This window comes from Nicotiana sylvestris, chromosome 1 (genome assembly GCF_000393655.2).
Source record: "Nicotiana sylvestris chromosome 1, ASM39365v2, whole genome shotgun sequence".
NCBI classification, from domain to species: Eukaryota; Viridiplantae; Streptophyta; class Magnoliopsida; order Solanales; family Solanaceae; genus Nicotiana; species Nicotiana sylvestris.
Window position 1 is genome coordinate 53,493,052 of NC_091057.1, and position 16,423 is coordinate 53,509,474.

Sequence of the window (16,423 nt, forward strand, 5' to 3'; positions counted from 1 at the left end):
TGATTGAATTCTTCGAAAAATGGCACATCAAGCGGATACTCTCCACGCCATACCACCCTGCCAGTAACGGTCAAGAGGAATCCTCCAACAAAATAATATTGAATATATTAAAGAAAAAGCTCGAGGACGCCGAAGGCTATGGCTGGAACCGCTACTAGAGGTGTTATGGGCCTACCGCACAATGCCAAAAACCAGCACAGGTGAGACGTTGTATTCACTGGTCTACGGTACCGATGTAGTTATACCCGTTGAAGTCGGAGAACCCAACCTGAGGTACTCCAATGAGAGTGGACCAAGCAATGATGAAAACAGAATACAAAACTTAGACGAGGTAGAAGAACGAAGGGACGTGACTCACATAATAATGATAGCCCAAAAACAACAAGCAGAAAGATACTACAACAAGAAGGCCAAAGTACGACCACTCAGAGTCGGGGACTACGTCCTCAAGGCCAAAACACAAGCAGCAAAAAACCCAAATGAAGAAGAATTGGGAACAAACTGGGACGGGCCATATAAAATCACAGCAGCAGCAAGCAAATGAGCATTCCAGTTGGAAACAATGAAAGGAAAACTACTACAAAACAACTGGAATGTCGCCCACCTCAAATATTTCCACTTCTGAGAAATGACGCAACCTAAGTCGTACTCTTTTTCACTCATCCGGGTTTTGTCCCAATCGGGTTTTCTCGATGAGGTTTTTAACGAGGCGACGAGGGGGATGTCTTGATGTTCAAAGTACAATTCATCGCCCAGCCTGCCGACAGCATCTCCAGACTGAGCACTAAAGGGACTAGGTACAAGGATATTACTCCGTTGAATGTACAAAATCGATATGTATCTCCAATGTATGAATAAAATTACTCCACTGAATGTACAAAATCAATGAATGAATGAAACAGGCATACGCGACACCCCATGGCTAAGGCCATCGCCACGAAAGAGTTCGACACCAGTCGGACCACGACGGGTTAACATTTCGACATTAAGTCAAAATAACACCCCATGGCCAAGGCCATCGCCACAAAAGAGTCTGACACCAGTCGAACCACGACGGGTTAACATTTCGACATTAAGTCGAAATAACACCCATGTCCAAGGACATCGCCACGAAAGAGTTTGACACCAGTCGAACCACGACGGGTTAACATTTCGACATTAAGTCGAAATAAACCCCATGGCCAAGGCCATCACCACGAAAGAGTTCGACACCATTCGAACCACGATAGGTTAAATTTCGAAATTAAGTCGAAATAACACCCCATGTCCAAGGCCATCGCCGCGAAAGAGTTCGATACCATTCGAACCACGACAGGTTAACATTTCGACAATAAGTCAAAATAACACCCCACGGTCAAGGCCATTGCCACGAAAAGTTTGATACAAGTCGATCCACGACGGGTTAACATTTCGACATTAAGCCGAAATGATACCCCACAGCTAAGGCCATCGCTATAAGAATGAGTTCGACATCGCTTGAAACACAACGGATAACACTTCGTCGTTAGCTCGAAAGCAACATCCCTATGGAAAAGGTCGTTACCAAAGGAAAAGGTTCAACATAAGAGCAATATCGCTCGAAACGCAATAGGTAACATTTCGACAACTCGAAATAAGCACGATTACGACGAAGGACGTCGCCAAGTAAACAAACACGGCAAGAAAACAATCCAGAGGTACACAATAAAAAGTAATTGCTCCATTACAGCTGTTATATTACAAAAGTTTTTTTACAAATAGCTCAAAAACACCCCAACAAAAATGGCAATGCAAAATAAATACAGCCAAGTCTTATGACGTATCACCCACCCACCCCCCACCCCATAGCATACTCCTCATTGTACCAAGAATCAGAGGTGAGCTTGTCCGCATCGTCGAAATCGACATTGTCTCCATCATGCATAACGGGGTCGTAGCCGCATGCCTCTCGAGCGGCGCCGCTTTAATACGCACCTCTCGGAGTTCCACATCAGATATCTTCCCATCAGCATGAAGAGACTTATATACATCAAGTTGGGCTTCGGCATGAACCCATAGCTCATATAAATCTCGAGGCACGACAGGGTCAGTCGAAGCATGGGAAGTAGAAGGCTGCGATTGTCTTCATACGTCCCCCGCTTTCAAAGCAGCAAATTGTTCGTTTAATGCAGACAATTCCGCCTCCAGTTCTTGAATACGCCCCTCAAATCTCGCTACCTTAAGCGCAGATGCCTCCACCTCCTTGTCCCGCTCCAACCTGCAAATACGGAGGGCATCTTCCAGAGCCGCTACCTCAGAGATGGCAGTTGCCCTATCCCTTTCGGCGTGAGCCAACCCATCAGCATTAGCACTCAACTCACCCTTAAGGTCGACGACCTCTGCCGCCTTCCTATCAAGCTCGGCGGTTAAATTGGCCACCCTTACTTGGAGATCGGCATTTTCGGCCATCACTCCCTTACTCAGCTCGAGCTCATCTTCCCTGACCTTAAGGTCCGCCTCAAGTTCACTAAAATAGGCAATAGCTTTCATAAGGTCCTCGTCTCGTTCTTTCAGTTCTTCGATCTTATGCGCCAGTTGATCCTCCCTTTGCTTAAGCCCATCGCAGAACAGCTGAAAGTCGCGATCCTGAGTAAAGATGTCGGCCATCGCACGATGCTTGGTGCGGTATTCTTGATATTTGGAGGACATTTTCCCATAGACGACCGTCCCCCGCCTTTCCCGACATTCACGCTCAATCTCCATGATGAGGGTCTAATATGAAAAACAAAGTCAAAACAAAAGAATAGGCTAAGGATACGAAACAGATCCAATGACAAAGAGAAAAAGAAAAACATTTACCCGTAGAGCCATGCCGGAGACGCTCCGTGACAACTCTGCATCACTCATCGCTTTAAGTGTCGCATTCTCAGGACCAGCACATAAAGGGGTAAACACCGACGCCACCTGATCACAGTTCGACAACAAGTCGGAGTCCCCAGGAACGACTATGTGCTGATCAGAACCCTCCGCTCTAACCTCTACACAAGTGTGATGCTCCAAGAACTCTCGTACATCTCCTGGGTCGATGTCTGAACCCGAGCCGTCGCCCCTGGCATGTACCCCTCCTCCAACGGCGGATGATGCACCACCCTCAGTTGAACTGACAGACCCCCCCCCCCCTCCTTGGTATACTCCTTCTGTCCGAGGGAACCTCCCCGCCAAAATGGCATCCACCATAAATACGGGCATAGGTGTCGTCTCCGATGCACCAGTTCCACTCTTACCAGCATCAATGGCAATGTCCTTCCCGAGATATACCCTCTTCTTTTTTCTCGACGGAGATTCATCCCCATTAGAAGACTCATCCACAAGATGATAGGTCGGTCGAGAGGAAATCTCATCCCTTACAACCATATCCCGAGATGAGTCTCTCACCCGTACAGGCTGAGCACGACCCCCTTGAATGGACTCCTCCAAGGTGAATTGCATCCCCGCCGATGCGATCGCCTGGCGAAAGGCAAGGATTGGGGCCCTCTTCCTAGAAGCCCTACGACCTATCACCACTAGGGGCCGTATTAATAAACAACGACAAATAGCTAAAGGTCAAAACAGAAGATAACATTTACCGGATGGAGCCTTCGGCCCAAAGCGTTTAATGAAAGAAGGCCAATCTCAAGTCTCCACCGCGTAAGGCAGCAAACGGGCCACCCAATCCTCTATATCGACGACAGGACGGGGTGTACATCTCGCAGCTGCAAAAAGAGTTACAAATGAATAACAAGTTGGAAAGGTCAAAAGTAGATAACAAGTACCAATACCTACTATTGTTATTCCACCGCCCAGGGAATCCAACGGAGTCCGACACAAGATACTTGGTTTTAACGAAGAAGTATTTATGCCAAAATTTGCAGCTCGCACAATCGTCTGTTCTGACCACCAACCTCTTGGTCCTATGATGCCTCAAATGAACCATGGTGCCCCTGTGAAAACTAGGGGAAAACAAATGCAAGAGGTGGCGAAGGTCAACTTCGCACCCCGCTAACTTCGCGTACTTCGTCAATATTAAAAATATCTTATATGTATACGAAGAGAGGTGTGCTGGGCAGACCTCATAGAACCGGCAGAATTCCTCCGCTAACGGAAGAAGGGGGAATGAATGGCCTATCACGAGGGGATATTTGTAAAAAGCACAATACCCCGGTCTATGGACTTCCGCGAGGTCCCTCCCAGCCGGAACCATCTCAACATGGGAGGGAATGTTATACATAGATCGGAGGTCATCTATGTGAGCCCGCTCGATCTCAGAAATCACCGGAGCAGGAGAAGGAACAGGCTCTTTAAGGAAATCATTCCGAGACATAGGGTTTCTCGGTAGTATCTCCTCCACGGTGGGGAGGTTGTCCCTTTCCTCTACCGTCACATCCTCACCACCACGGGGAGGCGCTATAGAAAGTGGGGTGGCGTCAGAAACCTCCTCGAGGGAACGATGTGTTCTAGGCATCACGATGGCAGATGGTATATTAATGAAATAAAGAACGGTGAACGGAAGAATGAGAAAAGAAAGATCACGAAAGTAGAGCTGAAGATGTAGAAGGAGATGGCCAAAGAAGATAACACATACACTGGAAAGGAAATGTTCGAAAGTTCTTGAAAGAACCAGACTTTTATCTATTTATAAGGTTTGGATGGCACCAGAATCGAAGCAAAAAAGCTGTTAGTGGCATCAAAATCGAAGCGGCAAGCCAATTGGTCTCTGCCTCGGGAAGACGTGCAATGATGACGCACGTGAGAGTGACGTCATTTCCCAATGTGATACACTATCAGGAATACCGTAGATTGCGCCACTCTTTCGACTATCGATTAAACTGGTATGATCTAACCACCAAATTTGGTAATGTATATCTTTCATCTTGTTTGCTATTTCCATCATTTGATCTAGGTTTTATTGTGTTTGACTGAGATTGACCTCATCCCTATTATTAGTTGTTTTAATCAAAAAGGTTTTGATATTTTTTGGTCAAACACCGATGTTTATACGAAATCAATAAATGCATAATATGTGTTTTTCCTATGAACTTCAAAGGCTTAACCATAATTAGGACTAAGATTGAGTGTTTATCTATGTTTCTACCTTTTAATTATACAACCCATATTTTCAAAAAATTCAAACCAAAACTCATTTAACTTCAAATCTCAGATTGGCCTTTGTTGGTCCTTGAATTGGTTGGCTATGGGGAGGTGATTTTGGTTATGGCCAGAGAAATGTATGAACATGACTGCTACTTGTTTCTTCTAAACTTGCTAACAATGTAGTTTGACAAATCCTAAACTAATATTTTCTCCGGTCGACAATAGGTAACCAATTTGCTTTTTAATTTTAGTTCAAAATAAGTGTCCATTTATATAATCAAGAAAGAATTCAATTTGTTTTTACAAAATTACTCTTATGTACATATTCCTAAAATGTTTTCGTACTCCTCACACTAAATATTTAATTAAGGGTAGTTTAATTATACTAGGTATTTTTGTAAAGAATTTAGTATTTTCTTAATTGGCGTGCCAAAAGCAAATTAGTTACTTATTGTGGATTAGGGAGTAAATCGTTATACAAGTCCTGTAACCGCTAATGATAGGGGTGGGGTGGGGTGGGGGGAGGAGGAATAACTTTAGGCACAATTTCAAACTACCAATCCAATTAAGGAGAATTGATAGAGCAATACTGACAAGAAGTCCAAGGTTCCTTTTATAAGATTAATTAAGGTAATACATAAGAACCAGCAACTACCCATACATCAGACTCAAATACTTAATATTCTTCCTAGAGTCAACTCCAGAAGCAGAAGTAATTTCTCTTCTCCACAATTATCAGGAGAACTTGATGATGTTCAGCGCTGCTATTCACTAAGAAGCCACTGTTCCTCTTGCCATTTCACCCAAAACCATAATTATCCTACGGAGAACACAGAAGATAGTCAAAGTATTTCTGGCTCGAGCAGCAAGCCTAGCTGGTAGTTGTAGCATTCATAGAAGGGGCGGCAATTCCATTGGGATTTGGCTGGTACATTGATTGTGTAGCATGAACAGGGGCACTGCTTGAAGTAGGTGGAGCCGCTCCACCTGGAACACCTGCAAGGGGGTTCAGTGCAGGAGGAGCTAGAAGAGAACTAGGTTGCATCGGCAAGGATGAAACAGGCAACACCTGTCCTGCAATTGGTGCAGTTGGAGGAACCACTGAATAACCTGAAAAGCACATCAAGAAGTTAACATGTATATAATTCAGAATAATCTCATTCACGATTGACTGTTTTAGTCTAGCCGCTCTTTGCTTTATTCGTAGATGCGACCAGATGCCCATAACATGGAGATGAGACAAAAACAAAATTTTACTTTTTATTTTGCCACGCTAATCCCAAAGCATATTAGTTCTCTTTGAAAAAGGATAAGAAAAGAGCATATTAGACAAGATGAAATAAGTCAGATCCTCGGTCCATAACCTGCAGCACGTGAAAGTTGAAACAATCTTTAAAGAACTTTTACTGGTACTGGGAAAAATCTCCCAAACTGAAGGAAGTACATCAACCTAAAAGGGAAAAGACATGCTTTATAACAGTTAGTCCATCATAAAATATCCAACAGAAAGATATTATCCCACTCAATTCACAAAATGGAAAACAAAGACTGCCTGATAAACATAGACAAACAAGTGCAAAAATACCAAGGAATCGCCAAACAATTACATGGATTGGTACCTGGAGGACCAGGAACAGGAATTGGCAAAATGGGAGGCCTGGCACCTGGCACTAATTGCGGAGGCATGGCTCCTGGAACAGGCAGCATAGGAGGTGGTATCATCGGTAGGCGAGGTCGTTGCCCAGGGAACGCAGCAAGATGTTGATTATAAGCTGCGCCAATTTGCTGGTATGCTGCTGCCTGCCCAAGGCGCTCCTTGATTTTCTGATCTATCAGAATTTGTGTTTGCTCCTCCTCAAACTTCAGATAATAAGACCGTACATTGGCCTGAAAAACTTCCTAGTATTAGTGCCATTACAGAGAAGATGACATTCATGTTAGGAGAGAAGATTGTCATAAAAATTACAAAATAGGAAAACACACCTTGTGTTTGTAACCGGCATTATGCTGTTTTCTGACAGAAGGCTGGGAATGTGAAAGGGAAAATGTTAAGAAATCAGACCTCCAAGCAACAAGAAGCGCAGAAAGATTTAAACCATTCTAAATCATTTGTACAACAGAATGCAGAACTCCTAGGAGTTGGAAAGATAAAGCTATTGCCATGGAATTACAGATACCATATAAAGTATGCACAATATTCGCATCAAGACATGTTCAGAAAACTGAAAGAGGTAACAGGGATTTATTTATTTTTGGCAGGGTACCAGGCTCATACTCTTGACCTAGTGGCATGAAGAGGATTCTCTCAACCACTACGAACAAGAATGGCTGGTAACAGGGATGTTGTTGACTTCCCGTTCAGAAAAAGCAGCCTGGTAACAAGTGATATGTGCTGGGTTTTGACAATAGAAGCATCACTCAAACAGAACAATGATTTTCAGTCGTGGAACAAGTTACTAATAGTTAAAGCTTAAAATTATGATCAATTTTTTTTTTGATAAATGTGGTATCCATTGAAATGAATACGGCAAGAGGTTAATCAATTACCAATCACTTTCTTTTACAGGCAATCCAAATAATCCCAATGTTCATAATGATATTTCAAGTTCTCTGTTCTCATCTAAAATAATATTCAGCTCTTCTATATAGGAATCCATTCTCTTTCCTCTCCAACATATAACTTGAAAGTCAGTGTTGCAGATCTCATTTACGTCCAAGTGATACAAATTTTAGCTTTCCTTAACATTGTAATAGATAACACACATGCAATGGTAAATTCAAGACAAACCCTCAGAGAGTGTCCTGCATGTCTAAACTACAATAAAATTTTAACAAGTCACTATTCTTTTCTGCCTTTGTAGAAGAATTCCTTAATAAACAATAAAAGAGTTGCATCAGACCTACTAAATTCTTTCTCAACAAAGTATTTCTCTTTTTACATATGTGAAGGTGCTTATAACAATCCATAAATATAGCTCTCAAGTTTCAACAGACTATGCCAACTCAGATACAGATATTCAGTTTGGAATGAAAAGTGTAATTAACTGGATGATGCCCCAGTAGTTATTCAACATAACGGACTTTAACATTTTCGCACAATGTATGTTAAATGAATAACATAAGTACACATTTTACCAGTTTGATATTCTAATAAGATAGAGTATCATATTATAGAGTAAAATGGTTTGAAAGTTAAATCAACATGTATCCAACCTTATAAAAAATTCACACTGGCATTATAACAGAAATAGAAATTATCATAAACTTAATTCAAATTGAAGCATACTAATACATAGGGAAACGCACACAAAGAAAAAAGAATCATAAAACTCACGGAATCATGTGTCAAGTAAGTGTCGCAATAGTCACAGTAATACCTGAAAAATCACATAAATGATCAATACTTAAACAAAAGCGAAAAATGAGCATACACCGAAAATATTGAAAAAAAGTCTGCATACCGAGGCATTGGATTAAAGAAAGGACAGAACTTTGTAACTCAAGAAGTTACTTTGACAATGTAAATTCGAATTTTGCGTAAGAAATTTTCGCCGGAAGTATCATCGGAGAATTGTACCGGATCTGAACTCCGACTAATCGGACGGCTTTGGAATGCCTATTTGAATACGCTCTAAATTCAGACAAGATGAAAGCTCGAAAATTACTACTGGATTGGAGACTAGAAGGTTCTAGTAGATACCATCCTTCGCCTGTTTAAGGCCAGCCCAAGAAAGAAAAACGATAGCCCATTTAGTGAAGAAAAAGGGATAGTTACGTAAATAGCCAGTCGAATTTATTGTTTATTTTTTAGCTGGTATATATAAATTATTTATTAATTATATAAATTTATATACATAATATATAAACTATGCATATTATAAATAAATATTAAATATTTGTTGATTATATTTAGTTTAAACGATTGAATGGACGATTATTTAAGTTAATTCTTTCACTTGGGAATTTGATAGGAGTATGTCAACCATGGTTAACATTTTGGGTCCCTTATTCTCCTGGGCCTCCTTCTGACTGTCGCTCTACACTTTGGTTGCTACGGCTTAGGGAGAAATTCAAAAAATAGCCAGATTTATAAGTGGTAATTTAAAAATAGCCATAATTTTAAAAGTTATCGAAATTTAGTTATTTTTTATGTAAAAGTAAATTTGAACAAAAACATTGTTCAAAGTCCGAAAAAATACTCCAATATAATATACTAGTCCAGTATAATATACTGGAGATTGAAGCACCGGTGCTCCAATCTTCAGTATATTATACCGGAACTTTCCGCGTGTTAGAGTTCCAGCATAATATGCTGGAAGTTCATACACAGGTGCACCTATCTCCAGTATATTATGCTGGAACTTTCCGTGTTGCAGCAAAATAATGGCTATTTTTCAATGACTTTGCAAACGCTGACTATTTTTGAATGACCAATCCGAAAATCTGGCTAGCCCGTGCTATTTTTACTGCTATGGGTGATTTGCGGGTAATTGACAGGAATAATTCTATAAGGGTCATAGCTACAATTTCGTTGTCACTGTGTTGTATTCCATGTATTCGTGTGACTGTATTTAATACTTTTTAATAAAGGGAAGCGCAATAAATCAGCGTGTATGAATTAGATTGTATACACTATATTTAATTCGGATGTATTTGTTCTTGTATATTTTATATTGTATTCAATTTTACTATATTGAATTTAGTTGTATTCAAACAACAAAAAATCAAGAAATAGGGTGTATATCGCTTTATTCAATTTAGTTGTACACACTATATTCAATTCACCTATATTCACTCTTAACTATTTTACATTGTATTCAATTCGCCGTATTCAATTCGACTGTATTCAAACAACAACAAATCACAAAAACAATGATATTCAGTTGTATTCAATTCACCATATTCATCCATGGCTTCTTTTACAATGTATTCAATTTACTATATTTTATTCGGTTGTAGTCAAACAATAAAAATTCAAAAAATATAGGGATCTGCCACAAAAAATAACCTTCGGAATACATAAATACATGCATAAATATAATGTATATGTACATAATATAATTTATTTGAGTATATTTATACAGAATATAATGCATTTACATCATTGTATGTGACTCAATAGCAAATAAGAGAAGAAAGTTCGTCGGAGATGGCATCTTTGGCCAAGCAAAATACTGTATACATTGTATTAAAACTAAAAATGGATATGAACAAAAATTCGGCCAGATATGAAAATACACTATCACATTGTATCTACTATAATCCGGTCAAACGAATCACTCATATGTGATATACAAAGAAGGAGAAGAAGCCATGGATCCATATCGAATCTAGCGCGATGGAGGTGGTAGACTCCCGATAGTGGAAGCGAAAAGGGAGTAGGAGAACAAATCTGGCCATGGATACGGATTGGGGTTTTGAAAATCTGAAGTATAGTCACTGGGGAAGGAGGAAATTTGAAGCAGAATAGCCGAAAATCTGAACAGATCTGGCCATGGTGGTGAGTTGCCGGAGAAGATGGCGGCCTTGCCGAAGAAAGAGGAAAAAGGGAGAGAGAATTAAGGGAAAAGAGAGGGTTGAGGAAAAAATTAAGTGTTGAATTGTATATATTTGTACTTTGCTATAAAATATAAATAGTGGTTATAAATAATAATATTTTAAAGCATTTTAGTTTATAAAAAATATGGTGCATTATTCATCTATATAATGTAAAATTTCATTTAAAGTATGACCTCTAGACTCACATATACTTATGCCAGGAATTTTTCTACCGGATTGATAGATTTTATATTATATTTACTCTACATATATTGTTAATTATTTACAAGTTCTACCCCATTGCATGACCTTTTGATTGTTCAATTGTGCACCAATCTCTATTATATTGGCATGACTTCGTGCTATCCGTATTGCACCTATTTGGAAAATTGTTCATAAATTCTACCCATTTAACATGATTTTATGTTTGTTCAATTGTTCATCAAACTCTACAGGATAGGCGTGACTTTGTGTTATTTGCAATCGACCTATCTATTAAATTGTTAATCAAAATGTATATGTTGATATGCATGATTTTATCTATATTGTTGAACACGTGTTCTTCGAATTTGCAATTTCAATTTTTAAGTTCGATCAAACCACCCCAAATCTGCTCCAAAAATCTCAACATTGAAACAACGCCTCCAAATACCGACACAAACGATCCTCAATTATCAATTTTATCAAATAACACCAAATGAAAAAGACCCGCTTTATTTTCTTCAACAATTTCTAAGGATCATAATGAAGTTTTAAATTTTTTAAAGCAAATCACTAAATCAGTATTTGAGTTAAAAATTTAAGTATAAATTATCAACGTTAGAACAATTTTAATAGTAATGAATTATTAATTTAAAGACCTATCCTGAGACAACCGGCGCAATTTCGTTGTGATTTGCACAAGGTAAAATTTTTGGACCGGAATTTTTTAGGTAAAGCAGTAGATAACAAGGAACATATGAAGTAATTTAAATTTACGTGTTGATAGTGTAATGCTTTCGCAAGTCACAACCATAACCTAGTCAAGTTTAAGAATGACGTGTCCATAAAAAGTGGATAAAACAGTTCCAATTTAACCTTTAAGTGCAACCCAAAGCATGTGATATGTTTCTATAGAAAAAAAGTCCAACTACTGCTTCACAAAAACCCTCAAAAAAGAAAGTGGATGAGTGAAATGAATGAATCACACTTAGCCTGTTTGGCCAAGCTTCTTTTTTGTCAAATTTCTTTTTGGCCAAAAGTGTTTTTTTGGACCAAAGCTTCTTTTTGGTCAAAAGTGTTTTTTTGGGCCAAAAATTGAAGTGTTTGACCAAGCTTTTGGAAGGAAAAAAAGTGATTTTGAGGAGAAGCAGAAGCAGTAGCAATTTTGGAGAAGCAGAAAAAGTAGCTTCTCTCCAAAAAGCACTTTTTTGAGAATCACTTTTGAGAAAAATACACTTAGAAGCAGTTTTTTAAAGCTTGGTCAAACACTAATTGCTGCTAAGAAGTACTTTTCAAACTAATTAGCCAAACACAAACTGCTTCTCAACGAAAGTACTTTTGAAAAAAAGCACTTCTCAAAATAAATTGATTTTTGCAGTTTGGCCAAATGGACTATTAAAAGATAAGATCGAGCACTTAACCGAAAAATCCCACCATCTATGCAGTAATCATTATATTAATTATCTTAAGCAAAGGATTAAAGTATTAACCATCTATATATATTAGCTTAAGCAAAGGATTAAGTAGTAACCATCTATATACTATAATAGAGCACAAAATTCCAATTAATCAATAAAATAAACATGGAATGTTTTGGAGATAAAAGTGAAAAGTGGAGTAATATTTTCCTATTAGAAGCCAGTGGTGACTCTCAATCTGATTCCAAGATTCAGTTTGGCAACTCTCAAGAAAATCTTGATGAAGCCAATAATATTGTTGAGGATGATGATGCAGAATCATGCAGTCATGAATCCAAGGACATTCTTGGAAATTCACAAGAAGTGATTAGTGCTTTTGAAGAACATGATGAAGAACTTAACTTAAATGATGAACAAGAAAATGGAGGACACCATTGTTGCAGAAAAGAAGAGAGTTTCCAATTTTTTGGAGAGCCAATGGAAGAGAAAGAAGAAGATATATCAAGTATTAATATTATTGCTAAGGGTAGAATGGTCCCAAATGTAGAAGATGAGGTGGAAAGAAACAGACTATTCTGGGAGACTTGCTTTAAAGAAGGTTATCCTTGACCTAGATGTATTTTTAATTTGTTTTCCTTCTTTTTTTTAACATATTTTGTTTGCAGGTGGTAAAATTAGTGTGTGTTATACTCCTCCTTTTTGACTATTAGTTGAGGGAAGTGTAAAAAAGATTGAGAGAGTGGTGTGTTGAGTTTTTCTTTAATTTGAAAATCATTGGTTTTGTCCATAAAAGAAATGACATTTTACTTTTGTAAGACATGAGAAAAAAAAATACTTCTGATATGTTTCTCTTCTCTATCTCTCTACCTCTGACTCTTATGACAAGAAAAAGTTTTACCATTACTATTATAGGGCAAATGTTCAAATTTGCTCCATTTAATCCCAGAGGTGCAACTGATTGCTTCTCTTTCACATGCAAATTCAAGAAACCAAAGTAGCAAATGTCTATAGAGAGAAGGAAAACAAGAAGTAGGGTTCCACAAGTTTACATTTTGATATATGCCCAGTTTCCCTTCATAAAACTTTTTCATCACATGCTAAGTGAAGTAACAAACAAGCTGGTGAAACATTCAGTTGTAACACACTCTTCAACCATTCCACAAGAGATACGAATACGAGCAAGCTCAAGAAAGCAGGGCCATGTTCCATCAAAGCCAATTCCTCAGTTGCTGTAAAGAGACGAGCAATTCATGAATATAACAATGAGAATGGTCCCAAAGTGTGAGATAATCTTTACAACATGTCAAATGTGTGCTAAATAACATATAAAACATCTCTTCCCTTTTCATTGTCAATACGTAAGTTTCATTGCTAACTGCTAAACGGTTGCTTGACTTTTTAATTACAGCAGCTCGAACATAATACGTATGGATACTGTTTTATGGAACTGCCAACATTTAAGAAGCAAGGCAAAGACCAATTAAAGACATACACATTCGAATATCCTGTTATTTTGGTGGTGAAACCCATCAAAAGTGGTGGTGAGAGATAGAGTTTCATTGACAAGATTGTTGCAATGTGTTCTTGCTTGAATTAAGTTTACAGACTTTATACATATTTAGCAGGCAATTTCACTTTCTTCTATGATGACCTTATAATTCCGTAATAGAAAGCACGTCATTTCCTTTTAAATTCACACCAGCATTTTGCAACTAGCAATTTACCTTATGCTTCTCCAAAAAAGAAGTGACAGAGCTAAGAATCTTTTCTTGCTTCTGCATCCTGATGTCTCCATGGATTGAGAGCATCTCTGACAGCCTTGGCTTCAGGAGAATTTTCCCAGGCTCTCTTTTCTGCCTCTAGAACAGTCACCTTATCATCTGATACAAAATTGTTATCAAGATAATCAGCACGCTTTTTTCTTCACTTTAAAAGAAGCAGTGACACTTGAACAAACTTCTAAAATACTGATATAGTAAGCAACCTCCAAAATACTGATATAGTAAAATTAAACCGTTACCATTGGCAAGGATACAAAGAAGTGGTGGAAGTATGAGAAAAATTAGATTTCTACTGTAAGTCGGATCCTAAGTCCAGCAACAGTGATCTCTAAAACATCATATGATTGCGAGCAATATCTAGTATAAATTATGATATCAATCAATAATTAGACCTCAATCCCATTTTAGATGGGATCAGCTACATGAATCACCTGCATCCGCTCAACTCTATTCAGATTTCATTTCAATCGTAGTCCCTCAAGAATACATTATGATGAATAATCAAAATATTTCCAACAATGACTGTCGTTGCAAAACTCAAAAGCTTAAATTCAATCTGTATGTTTCCTTTCTTCTTTTCCTTTTTAATGAAATAAAGCTCGAATCTTTCCACTGCTAGATTAAAGATCAACTACGGAAGATATTTATTAATCTCAGAGGTATCTCATGAACAATGCCCTCTAAGATTACTGAAGTGCTTACTAGTTGGGATGAAGCTGGAATTGGAGCTGGAAATAGAGATAGATGGAGGAAGATTGTTCCTGCATGTATATGGTGGACAATCTGGAAGGAGAGTAACTCTAGATATTTTGAAGACAGTAGCAATTCAGTGCAGAAGATCAAACTGAATTGTGTTTCTTTTTTATTCTTGGTGTAAACAGAAGTGCTCAGAAGATACTGTACCAATCCTAGAAGTTTTAGAATACTGCTAGGACTAGGATTATCAATCAATTATTCTTTTCTTTTGTTCTCTTGTAAATATGGTTTCAGTAGAACCTATATACTGTTATATATGAATACACACAAATATATAACTTGTTGTGTATCTTACTATCTTGTTGTGTATGTTGCTTTTACATGGTTTTTCGGTGTTGTCCCATCTTATTTTTTATTATTATGGTGGTATTTATGCTTTCCTGAGCCGAGGGTCTATTGGAAACATCCTTTCTACCTCCCACAAAGGTAAGGGTAAGGTCTGCGTACACACTACCCTCCCCATACCCCACTATGTGGGATTATACTGGGCATGTTGTTGTTGTTGTATATTAATACACACAAATGTTACCATCTCAAAAAACAAAAACAAAAAATGCTCGAATCTTTCTTTAGTCTCAGAAATGAAAAATGGGGGTGAGGCACACAATTTAGTGGCGGAACTATGTGGAGGCTAACGGTTCAAGTAAATCACTTTGCCAGAGAATTATACCGTGCAAATAGGCAAAAAATGTAGTGGCAAAGGGAATTCAAAATTACTTTAAGACACATGATCAAATCCTAGGTGTGACATTCTAATACTTTTTTTTAATCCCCTTGTACGAATTCCGGGCTCTGCTACAACTAGAAAAGTAGAGGCGAGAGGAAAAGGAAGGATGACATACAAAAGCCAGTTTTGATCATGAACAACTCCATGGAACCTCCAATCATGGCGGAAACAACTGCAATTTTCAAATACCAATCCCAGAATTTCATTTCAACCCTTCTAATACAGCTCCAATTCCTGCAAATCAAACAGAATTTTCAAGAACCTAGTAACAGTTAAAAGGGAATTTATTAGTGGACTAGAAGGTACCTAACATGTAAATCAACTCAAAACAAACAGCAGTACAGTCAATCAATCAGCTATTCTTAATAATCAAATTAGTTACGATACATAATGTAAATCCTTAATTATTCATTCTGCTCATTCTATTTAACTGATTCAGTCATAGTTAGATTATTTTTACCTAGTTGCCAACCAAATCCTCTTCCTTTGTGGGAACTTGAAACTGTGTATGCTATTTGGGGATACGAATTCTTCTACTCCTCTGATAACTAGCGATGCTGAGAACTCTGCTTCAGTTTAATTGATCGATAGTGCCTATTATGTTTGCAATTTGCGGGGCCCCCCCACCCCCCACAGTTCACGTGGGTTAGGCTTATCAATGGGGCGGGTCGTGACCCATTCCAGAACAATATCAACAGTACACAAATAGCCGTTTTGAGGATCCCAATTTAAAAAATAACCTAAGTTTACAAAGTTTTTACGGATACCTCATAATCAACTTTAAACATGTGCTTCTGAAGTTATAAATTGTGGGTCTGAAGTTGGGGCTGCCAAAGTGTAACTTCAGATCTATGTTTGAAGTTTGAATGATGTTCAAATTTAGATAGGCTTTTGTAGAACTCAATTTCAGACAC

The 16,423-nt window shown here is 38.3% G+C and overlaps 2 protein-coding genes across 3 annotated transcripts; both read right to left on the reverse strand.

Annotated features, from left to right (window-relative positions):
* Positions 1 to 5,678: 5,678 nt before the first annotated feature.
* Positions 5,679 to 8,762, reverse strand: LOC104235836 (U1 small nuclear ribonucleoprotein C-like). Of its 2 annotated transcripts, none has more exons than XM_070154188.1 (5): positions 8,550 to 8,762; positions 8,423 to 8,465; positions 7,072 to 7,113; positions 6,696 to 6,975; positions 5,679 to 6,198 (listed from the first exon to the last, which is right to left on the reverse strand). In XM_070154188.1, exons 1-5 carry the CDS (start codon positions 8,555 to 8,557, stop codon positions 5,960 to 5,962), a joined length of 612 nt encoding a protein of 203 aa, XP_070010289.1. In that variant the 5' UTR covers positions 8,558 to 8,762; the 3' UTR covers positions 5,679 to 5,959. The 2 variants fall into 2 exon arrangements, with proteins under 2 accessions (XP_070010289.1, XP_009787966.1); XM_009789664.2 differs by having other exon boundaries at positions 6,708 to 6,975; positions 8,550 to 8,760.
* A 4,432-nt stretch (positions 8,763 to 13,194) lies between these two features.
* On the reverse strand, positions 13,195 to 16,085 carry LOC104235838 (uncharacterized; the record flags this gene model as incomplete). Its single annotated transcript, XM_070147685.1, has 4 exons — positions 13,195 to 13,474; positions 13,970 to 14,125; positions 15,625 to 15,743; positions 15,970 to 16,085. Coding segments are annotated over 3 exons (360 nt in total), but the record flags the coding sequence as incomplete, so codon positions are not given.
* Between the last annotated feature and the right edge of the window lie 338 nt (positions 16,086 to 16,423).